The sequence below is a fragment of the Megalobrama amblycephala genome, linkage group LG1 (genome assembly GCF_018812025.1).
Source record: "Megalobrama amblycephala isolate DHTTF-2021 linkage group LG1, ASM1881202v1, whole genome shotgun sequence".
Taxonomy (NCBI): Eukaryota; Metazoa; Chordata; class Actinopteri; order Cypriniformes; family Xenocyprididae; genus Megalobrama; species Megalobrama amblycephala.
Window position 1 is genome coordinate 65,551,895 of NC_063044.1, and position 12,055 is coordinate 65,563,949.

The 12,055-nt window shown below is 36.2% G+C and overlaps 1 protein-coding gene across 1 annotated transcript; it reads right to left on the minus strand.

Annotated features, from left to right (window-relative positions):
* Window positions 1–779: 779 nt before the first annotated feature.
* On the minus strand, window positions 780–4,194 carry LOC125280038. The gene is made up of 5 exons (XM_048210346.1): window positions 3,012–4,194; window positions 2,662–2,758; window positions 2,498–2,566; window positions 1,989–2,167; window positions 780–1,050 (listed from the first exon to the last, which is right to left on the minus strand). Exons 1-5 carry the CDS (start codon window positions 3,351–3,353, stop codon window positions 961–963), a joined length of 777 nt encoding a protein of 258 aa, XP_048066303.1. The 5' UTR covers window positions 3,354–4,194; the 3' UTR covers window positions 780–960.
* Between the last annotated feature and the right edge of the window lie 7,861 nt (window positions 4,195–12,055).

Below are 12,055 nucleotides of genomic sequence, written 5' to 3' on the forward strand. Positions count from 1 at the left end.
CACATGTTCTTACATATTAAATATTGTCAGTCATATTTTCCATGTGTTGTTAGTCAAACTTTAGCTCTGACAACATCATGGGGAAAATGAAAACACTTTTGTGATACTGTGCTGAGAAAACGTGTAAACTCATGGCACGTGTCCAAACGCAGCACTAAACAGCAGAGATTCAGAACAGCGCGAGAAACGGTAGAGGTACCGGTTAAAATGTGAACGGTACCCAACCCTACTCATGTCGTTCCAAACCCATAAGGCTTTCGTTCATCTTTAGAACACAAATGAAGGTCTTTCTGATGAAAGAATGTGGTCAGATTTCCTTCCATTGACTGACTTTGTAACTGTAATTTTGACACTTCAGAAAGTTCATAAAGAGATCGGAAATCTAATCCATATGAATAGAGTGGTTTAGTCAAAATTTTCTGAAGAGAATCGATCGCTTGTTATGATGAACAGATTTAATTTAGGCATTTACTTTCATATAAACATTGATCAGTGAAAATAAGCAGAAGCTCAACTGAACATGAATAACGCATAAGAACAAACCTCTTCCAGAAGCTCAATCGTGCTGCAAAACACACAAGAGTGAACCTCATTGGTTATGCAGCACTTTTGAGCTTCCAGAAGAGCGAGCATCCTGAGCATCTATTTCATCAAAAAGATCTTCATTTGTGTTCTGAAGATGAATGATAGTCTTATGGTTTTGGAATGACATGAGGGTGAGTAATAAATGACAGAAACTTAATTTTGAGGTCAAATAACCCTTTAACTACAAGATCCAGTAAAACCTTTCAACTGTCCTGTACAGATGTGTTTGTGTTGTATGACATGGTAAATAACACCAAAGCCATTTTTTAAAAAAGCAGAATACATACATATAACAATTTTCTGATAATAAACATGCACATGTTTATTAAACAGGGCATATTTTAGTATATGCTAAACACATACCCTTCATGTTGATTACAGTAACAGACTTCCCAATTCCAACAGTGTACTTTTCTTCTCCACATCTACATATGGAATTAGGAAGTGCCACTGGTAAGAGTCGATCTACAATAAAAAACAAAAAACATAAAAACAAAGTGTCAATGCATAAATTCACAAGTTCATTGAAAACCATCAAAAAATTAAATTAAAATGGAAGTCTGACAATGAGTAGCACCGGCAGTGATACATCAAAACACTTTTTTATGTGAATACTGTTTAAAGTGAATATTATGACAGGAGTGAAGCACAAAGCTTTGTTTACAAAAGAAATAATAAAATGTTACATCACAGCCATAGAAACGTTGGAGGTACGTGAGCCAATCAATTCAAGCTTTGTCGGCTTTGTGTTACGTTCACCTGATTATCAGCAGCATATTTAACGATATTAGCTATTCCATGGACATGGTGTCTCATTTCTTTTCCTAAATCTTCACTCATGTCACACTCATTTCCGCAGGGGGTTATAAAAGTTGATTTGCTTTTAATTGGTTCTATTATATTCACAATCTTTACTGTGGTAAAGTAGAAAAAATGCTGTAGGACAGAAACCTTTTTGCATGCATATCAAATTATTTTTAACAGTGTGTGCTTGTTATTAGATAAGTTTATTTGTATAGCGCATTTCACACACAGATATGATTTTAGTTTAGCTTTCTATAGCAGTGGAAAATCAAACATAGCCTAAAACTAGCTCTTCAGACCTTTTACAACACGTGTCAGTTACTTGGAACATCAGAAGATAACATTGATATTAGAGAAGAGATGGCCTCTGTTCGACATCCAAATCAAAGCACAGAGCGATAAATAAATAATCATCAATATTATTTATGATCAATATGAGGAACAGCCATGTGGAACCCTGAAATCATGGTGCTTCTATTGTGGGATACTTGTTTACTGTGTATAGCGAGGTCACAGTCGATGCACATATACTGATGAGGCAAACAGTCTTTGCATTTGACCACTGCCACCTTTGCCTTGCACTCCGAACACTGCTGTACCTTGCTATGCTCTGTTATAAACTTATTGATGATTAAGGAGGGTCTCGCCTCCCTCCATCTCTCTGATGAAGCTGCTGTCCTTGTGCCCCAGTGCAGTGATGCTAAGTGTGGGGTATTCTCAGAATGAATGTTAAAGCTAGCAGCTGACAGAAGGTCTTGCAGCTCATTTAGAAGAGAATCTGTCACAACCCGGAGAAAAGAAAAAGTTCAAGGAAAAAGTCACAATTATGCAAAATAGTTTCGTCTAATGATGCAGTGCTGCTCTTTAAGTAACTTTACAACAGAGCATTGCTTTTTGTTGCAATGTCAGGCACGGTTGATCTAATGTGAAAAAAAAAGGTCATTTTAACACTTAAGCAAAGCATTTGTGGACACTATTTTTATAGCAGTGTCATAAATCTTAATCATATGGGGCAACTGCATCTTATTGTAGTACATCATAAAAATATATAGTTATTTATATGCAAAATAATAAATGTTAAAAGGTAATAATCTTAATTATGACTAACCATGATCTGGACCCTGGTCATGATGAAATTCTGTTGGCTTTAGACATGGCCTTGATTTAACTCTTGAATCTGATTAATGCATGTAAAAGTGAGTCAAAACATCGCATTTCAAAACTAATGCTTCACAATACAATAAGTTATCGTTTAGGTCAACAAAACCTTACCATGTGAAGTAGAAGGCGTTGCTTGTTTTGGACGTGACTTCTCTCTGATTTTATATCTGATTTTACCACTGGACTGGGTCCTTTTTTTCTTCTTTGCCTGCAAATTTCAAACATTAAACTATATCTGTGCATCATTAAGACTCTAATGTTTCATGTTCTGTTACAAAAACTTGACACTTTGTTTTGCACTTCAAGATTAATAGGATTAGGAATGTCGTAATCTTAAAATTTTATAACATAATACAATATTTTTAAATAAATGGTATCCGTTGTTCCACCAATATTTCATAATTTTCAGTCTAATGTTATATAATGATTGCCGTAAAGTTTGGATGTTCAAAAAGACTAACCTTTGGGCCATTTTGGTTTGGTTGTCCAAACAGCTCGATGGACTCTTGTAAAAGATGATCCAGGTTATTTATTGAACTGGCATTGTCAAGACTTTTAATAACTGTTTGACCTTGTTTGATGCATTGATCCAGGTTCATTTTGGCAGGGTCAGTGTGGCCTTCTTTAACGACAGCATCCATTTGGGTGCGATCATAAACGCTTCCGAGGGATACAGCAACAGCGCGTCCTTTTCTGAGAAGTTCGTTTAATTCTTTATCATTATGCGCCATAGTGTCATAAAAAGTTTGATCTGAGAAAATTAAAAAAAAAATAAAAAAACACAACAAATGCATCAAAAACATTAATTTAAATTAGATTAATAATAATACCCATTAGTGTTAATGACTAACGTAATCCAATGCTAAAACCTAGCATCACTTCAGAGTCGATGCACTTTTTCGATTACCAGCTAAAAACCACTTGTTACCAGATAAAAAAAACAACAGCTGAGTACTTAAGAATATATTTCATAAAACAGATCACAAATATACATTAACAAATTAAATTAAAAACTCACCAAGAAGAACAAGACGTCAACCACGAAGCGATTCTGATTCTGTTGCAGCTCTGAAATCAATCCGGTCGGGAACGCGGTCTTTTCTGGTTTCGTCAGATTATTGTTTATTTTAAATCATAGCAACGGAATCACAACGTTTATCGTTAATATTTCATAAGGCTTCATAACAAAATAAGTATTTAACATAAATTAAGCAGATAAGCATTGAAAAGCAGCTTCATGAGCAAATTTCTATGGATAACTGACTGGTCAGAGAACACGTTCTATCTGTACGTATTTGAGGTTGTTTTAACGTAAATTTAGATACGTATCGAACCTGTAATTATGTCCGGATAATACGTAAAAGACACTGTAAATACGTAAAGGCACATACGTATTGGACAGTTTTAATTTACGTCTAAATATGTACGTTTTGATTGTGAGATCAGGCTGGTATATCCAGTTTAGTAAAGGATATAAGACTGTATGTTACATGTTTACTTACGTATACATTTACATATACATCATAATAAATAAAGTCTCTGAAAGGTTTGATACACCATTGTGTTGTTTGTGATCCTCCATCAGCAGCTGCAGTATCTCTCAGCTGTATCAGTGCATCACTGTGACGTCTGACTGACCGAGGTTTTTGTACCACTCTTTATCACTGTGTGAACACACCACCACTGTGGTAACTCTGACAGTAATAATCTCCTGTATCTTCAGTCTGGACTCCACTGATGGTCAGAGTGAAATCAGTTCTGGATCCACTGCCACTGAATCTAGATGGAGTGTTTGAAACTCTTCGGTTTGCAGAATGAAACATGAGTTTAGGAGCTTCTCCAGGTTTCTGCTGGTACCAGGCCATACAAGTATATGAACCATAACAGTTATTGCTCACTACTGTGTTTGTTTTGCAGTTTATAGTCACTGATTCACCAATCTGAACTGTTTTTACAGAAGGGGTTTGAGTCACAGTCACCTGTCCACTGAAACCTGATAGAAAAAGCAGAATATTTGTATAAGATTCACTGTTGATAATGTTATTATATTTTAGCATGAAATTTTATTGAAACATTTACCTTGAATACACACAGAGAGAGTCCAGATGAAGAAGGTGATTGTGTTCATTGTTGTTCTTTTGTCTTGTGTGATGATGAAGATTGTGTTCTGTTCTGCTCTCAGTCATGAAGTGTTAAACTCACAGCACTATAAACACTCTCAGAGCACTGAAGCATGTGTCACAATGCAAAGTGACTCTCTCTATTTAAATCATTATCCTGAAGACTGTAGATCAAACTCATTTTCTAACAACTTCCTCATGCTGTGAAACATGTCAAACACACATTTCTGAAGTCTATTGACAGAATCATGTATATTATTGATTTGGTCATTATTAATATTTTGTAAGGTCACTGAACACTTTCTATCATTCATTCTACACTGTTCTGGGCTCATTATTAGTTCATGTAATAAACAGCAGCAGCTCTTTGGTTTAATTGTGTTTCTGAATGACACAATATCAGTGTTTAGGGTGGAAGATTTCTCAGTTCTCTGGTACTGAACAACATCCATGAGCTCCAGCAGCATTAAAACACACTGTGCTCTTCTACTGTGAGGAACTGCAGTGTCAGTAATGGAGCGTCTAACAGTTCAGTTCAACAGCCTTTACTGAGATACTGCAGCTGACTGAATGTGTCGTCATGTTACAGTTCATAACAAACTCACTTCAACTGTCAGACTGATCAGGGATAGCATTAAAGTCATCAGCATTACATTCACAATCATATCCATAACTATTTCCAAAGCACAGAGGCAGGAGTCATGATTCACAGGTCAGAGTGAAGGTGCCCACTTATGAACACTGAACATTTACTGCTAAATTGTAGCATAAAGAGATGAGTTCAGCATGTACAGGATTATTATACATTGTCCAGTATATTATAATATAAACATTCTAATGATTTATTGTTAATCACTGTTAATTCTGCAATTGTTCATCATGATCAAGTTGAGATTCATCAGATCAGGCTTTGAGAATCAGTAGAAGCAACAATAAAAGTTTCATTCTACAGAACTTCATTTAGAGAGTGCAGTTCACATCTCAGATAAATGTAGTTGTTTTTTTTTATTGAACTTTAAAATGTCTTTTGACATTTGAATATAGAGATGCTTAAATTATTGACAGTGTATTTCTCTCATTGGAATAAGAAAGTCAAGCACATTGTAGGATACAATATTTCACACCATGTGTTTTCTTGTTTCTCATGTTCTTTGATTCCTGAGTTTTCATAAAGCGCTGACTACATCTGAGATCAAATGACAAATGCAAGATCATCTGATCTCACTAATTACGTTCTGGCTAAAGGTTCTTCGGACACACACGTTTTGTCATAAAATACTGCCTGTCTCCATATAGCCTCTGTCTCCAAGCAGGAGCCCATCATCATCACCTGTGCAATGGACAAATGCACTTCTGTTAGGCTCAGAATGAGTGAATGCAATACAGTGAGCTTGACATTTCCAAAGAACGCAGCGTGATTATGATTCAGGCTGCATTACAAGTCAGTATTGGATTATGGATCGGAAGCATTCAAAATATTTCATCCAGTTCTTTTGGATCAGATTCATCATGCCAGTATGGAGACAAAGCTGGCCATAGGGGTCCGTGTGGAGGACTTTTCTGGTTCTTGTGGTCTTTGTTGAGGATCTGTGCCTCTGGCTGTCGTGTCAGTGAGGCCTTCTCCAGAAATTGTCTAGATGACACGATCGGATCTGGCCGACTACGGTAACCTCAGAATAAACCGAGAGACTAATATTAGTGTAGATGTAATTTCTCTTATGGTGTACCAAGTACATCGTGTGTTGTGGGAAGTGTTCCCAGTTCTGACTGATCTAATATTTGCAGCCTAACGATCATTTAACAGATTTGAGTTATAGAAACTGATAATGTGTGAAGTGCATGCCAGGTTAAAGAGATGTTTAGATATAAACTGTCAGAGTGTGTCTGAATATGGCTATTAAGACTGTTCCAGAGTTTAGGTGCTAAATAGGAAAAGGATCTACTGCACATCTTCTCCATCTGTCTCTCATAGCAGACTGACGGTTAGAGGGGATTGGTTAAGGAAATATTCTACCCAAGCCATCAAAGTGACGTCATGGCAGACAGAACGGCATTTCAGAGCGGACACTGAAGTAAAAGTCCGCTGCAACTTCCGGTTCATGGAGACTTTACAGTTTTTTTATGATTGCTTAAGCACAATTTTAAAAACAAGGCTCATTTTGTCAAAACACTACACACAATTCACAGATCCACACACACAATTAGCAGAACACCTCAGTTATTTCGCAAAATGAAACACTTCATTCAAAACTTTACACTCATTTAACAAAACCCAACTTTGACACCGTATGAAACACACATGGTTCATTCTGATTCTGTTTGATTCATTTACACACTGCTGTGCTCAATCCTAAACACTTGTAACATTTATACTTTTCTCATGATATAGTCTGGGTTTGATTATTTCCGAGATATTGTTAGAGTAACGTACATGAATATATTGACAAAAAAAAAACAAAAACAAAAAAAACAGGCAAACAAACAAACAAAAAAACACAAGATCAGTACTGCACATTGATGAACATATTTATTTCTCACCACATTGTAAAACCATTCAATACATCCATGCCTTTCCAAAGGTTACATTTTGCACTGAAAATCAGAACATATTCTAAATACAATATAGTACATGAACAAAAACATCTGTGGAGACAAAACAAAAGCATGATTTTAAATGAAACAAACAAACAAACAAACAAACAAACAGAAAAAAACACCTGAGCATTATCTCTTGGCCGAGCTGGATCTGGTCATACACTTCATCACAGGCGATGTCCTCTCTCACAAGACAGCGAGGGAAGAATCTTTTTTGAATGGTGAATCCACACTTGCACAGACCCTGCATCAATTAGGTCACAGATCTCCTCCATGGCTTGAATGAGGCATATCCTGAAATAAGGCTGGAGATTGTAAACCTTCCATGCCAAAAAAACCCTCCTCAATGGGTTTAAGGAAGGGACAGTATGGTGGGAGGAATTTGAGTGAAAATTGTGGATGCTAATAAAATCAGTTTTGGACCAGAGCAGATAGGTGGGAATTTACATTGTCCCATTTGACAGTGTATCTCATCTGCTCTGCATCCATTTGGTCTTCTGCTGTGATGATTTTGTGTAGTCTGTCTAAAATGTGAATATGTGGGCCGTGTTGTAAGAGCCTAAGTTGGCATGCTGGTGGAGGACCCCATTCTGCGTGATTGCAACATATATTGTGATGTTACAGTTTTTCTTAATTGCTTAAACACATTTCTTGAAACTATGCCTCATATTCTCAAAACAGTAAACACAAATCCATAACATCTCACCCAATTCCCCAAACATCCTATTTTCAGGTCAAAATTAAGCTCTCCACTCAAAACCATTCACTCTTGCTGAAAAACCAAACTTTGCCCTCAGACATCACACACAAGCCCTCAAAAACACACACACTACAACATAGTCTTACACACTGGTGAGATAAATTCAAAACAATACTATAAAAACCAAAAACCAAAAACAGTAATAAGTTGTGTTGCTTGTGGTTCTCCCCCTCACTGAACTTTTCACATGATGAACATGTGTAAACATTTGCAAATTTTTTTTTATTCCTTAATGTACTGTACAGTACAATACACCAAACAACAACAAAAATATTCTGCCCCAGCATCACATCTTTGCTCTGGGACAGGCAGGCGCCGATTTATGTTTCTGCTGGTGGGTGCCAATCTGCCAATTTCGACCCAAAAGCACATTATTTTCATGAGTGTTGTCGCGAGTCATGCTCTCGCTGACATCTGATGCAAGGAGACTTTGAGTTTGAGTGCTTGCATGTATCTGATCGAGAGCAGAGCTATTTGTGCTTGCACATCACTTGGATGCGCTCTCGACGTTTGTCATTAAAATAATGTGATAGAATGGGCAAAAGTATGTTAGCAATTGAAAAAAAAACTGTAAGGCCGTTTCTGTGTCACATTTTCAAAACTCTAAACACATCTGTTTGTTGTGGCCGTACCATTACAGTATTTCACAATTGCTAAAACACTAAACCCCATTCTCTGAACCCAATGCTCAGTGGCCTAAACCCATTTGTCGAATCAGTCACTTTGTAGGCAAAACCTTAAACAAGTTCAGGTAGTTAAGACACTGTTTGCAAATCTCATCCACTCTTTTTGCAAAACTCTAAACACATTCTTACTCACTAAAACACATTCTGCACTGTGTTGCAAAATGGTAAATACATGTGGCAAAAGTTAAACACAACTACAACACAGCTGTCATCCTTTAAACACAATGACTCAAAATTATTCACACTTATTTCTAATGATGTGATCAAATCAACTGTATAAAATATAGGTCAGTTCAGAGTGCACAGGTGACACAGGTGCTGAATGATGATACCAACAATAGATGGAAACAATCTGAAAAGTAGAGGAGGAAGAGTATGTGTAAGAGGATGATGAGGAGAAAGAGCAAGGGGTGTGGAGACAAGGCTGTCAAGGCTGGATCCGGCACAGGTTTTTCCCTTTGCCTGGCAAGAGACGACATTGCCTGTGATGTGGAAAATGTCCTCAACAATATTCAATAATATTCAACAATATTATTGATCTGACAGTACTGACATTATAGGATGAGAACTGAACTAAGCTAGCCTAGATGATGACATCACTTTTTTCTGCAGAACTGCTTTATAGAGGAAAATAATTACAGTCATTTACATAATAATTGATGGTCTTTACAATGTAAGTGAATCAACACTGAACTGACTTCAGCTGAACAATGACACTATTTTCTTTTAGAGCTGTACAGCCAAAATGAACCCTCTTTGCATTACTGATCATCATGTACCTGTTATAACTGTAAAGCTGCTTTGACTATACTAGACTATACTATACTAGTATCTGTGTAGTATAAATTGCAATTGAAATAAAGGTGACTTGATTTGATTTAGGCCGGACCCAACATGAAGACGTGATGCTGAAGCAGAATGAATCTCTCACTGACTGTGTGTGTGTGTGTGTGTGTGTGTGTGTGTGTGTGTGTGTGTGTGTGTGTGTGTGTGTGTGTGCGTGCGTGTGTGTGTGTGAGTGTGTGTGTGTGTGTACTGTATCATGCTTTTCATTTAGAGTTTTCTTTGACCTTTTAGTCATTTGCATTTAGACTGCTGTATGTTTGCAGTATGTAAGTACTGTATATACAGACATTCAATACTATATAATATTGAATATAATACTGTACTTGCAGTACATACAGTATACTTTAAATTCACATTACTTGTGATTTCTATACATTTTATGTAATGGCAAAATGTGTTTACTGTGTTACAATATACTTTTTTTCTGTAACCTCATGTTCTGGATGTTGTGTTTTCCATTTTTTAATGTAATGTCTAATGAATGATCTGTATGTGTTTATATTTTGCTTAATGTGTGTATGATCTGAAAGCTTTGTTTGATTTTGCCATAAGAGTCAGAAGTTTTGTGAAATTAGTTTGAAGATTGGATTTGTGTTTAATGTTTTGAGAAAATGAGTGATGGTTTCAAGAAATGTGTTTTAGCAATTGTGAAATACTGTAACACAATTCATGTCGTTTTCACACAAAATGCAGTCAATTAACACATTTCTAAAATGCTTAAATTTTCTTTTCATGTAAGCTTAACCCATACCAAAATCATGGATCTTTCTCATCTTATTTGCAAATGCTTAAACACAACAAGTCAGAAATGAAGACCCAATGCTCCAATCTTTAAATATAGGATAAAACCTTTACTTTTGCAACAACAGCAGTACTGGAAAAATACTGGGGAAAAAAAAAAAAAAAAAAAAACTTCCATAATAACCAAAAACCATGTATGTTGGATTTGTTTCAGCAATTTCATGTTTTCATTTCAGTAAAGGCTTCATACTACAACAATTTTACTGCAACAATTCCACTAACACTGTTCCATATTTACAAAATATGTGGTCTGCGTAGGGCACTAACTAAGGGGACACCATCCCACCCTCTATGGGGGCAACATCAACACTCAACCCCAACCCCAGAAAGAGATTTCAACAGAGGGAGACACTGAAGTTCTGCACTGGGGACTCATTTGACCAGCAGCTGCCCTGAGCAATTCTGTTACTTTCTTCTTCTTCTCTTTTTCTACTGCACATTCTATAAAATAATGATTCGCTTCTGTTTCCAAGAATGAACACATTAAACACTCAACCAAACATGTAGAATGGCTTACATGCATTATACTTTTACTGCAGTAAAAGGAAACTGAATTATAAAAACTATGGATTTCATATTTTCTGCAGGTAGAACTGTAACATGACAGTAATGCAGTTTTTGTGTGTAGAGTTTTGCAGTGACAGTTCAACAAATCTGATTCATGTGTCAAAACAGGGGAATAGTGTTTATAGTTTAGGGAAATGGGTGTGCTTTATGATAAATGACATTTTGGTTTTGAAATTTTAGTTCAAAAGCCTGGTTATAGTGTTTAAGCAATCGAGAAAAACTGTAACACCACGTTGTCCCAGGACATTACAGTTTTTCTTGATTGTTTACACACATTTTCTGAAAGCATGCCTCATACTCTCAGAACTCTACACACAAATCAAAAAACACAATGGGCAAAACCCCTCAATTCTCCTGCAAAATGAAACTTTACATTCAAAACAATGTTCTTTCTTCTCAAAATGGTATTTTGTTTTCAAATGACACACACAAACCATCATATGAATAGACATTTATAAGAACCAGTTGAACACTGATGTGCTCTATGTAAAACACTATGATGATTGGAAAACACTTCTCCATTCATCATAATGACTTTGGTCTTTATTTGATTCAGTGTTACACTTACTACAGACAGTACATACATAAGTGTGTTGTAAAATATTTGTAGTATATATATATATATATTTATATATAGTCAGAACACACAAATACACGGTAACAAATATATTTTATTTTTCCAACAAAAACAATGTACAGTGCACATCCCAACCAATGCAAAGTTGCACATACAGTACAAAACAACAGAAGAATTTACTGTATACAGTTACAGTAAAAAAAAAACTATGCTGCTCTGCCTCTGTTTCCATTGTTGGCATCCATTGCTCCAAAACAGAAGAGCTCACCTTTTGCTCTTTTATGCTAAAGCTCTGTTTGCTAATTGTAAAAATGTGTGACAGGTGTTTGCCCATGTGATGAGTCAGTGTGCATATTTGAATGGCAGTGTGTTCCTTGTGAAAACAAGAGATTTTTCTGCCCGAAAATTGTGCCAAATGCAGAGAATTGTGTGTAGTGTTTTGAAAAAAGTGTGTTTTAGAACTGCAATGTGAGTGTAAAGCAGGAATTGTGCTTGTAGTTTAGCAGAATTGGTTCAGGGGGTTGGTGCATGAGTTACATGTTGAGGTCACTGT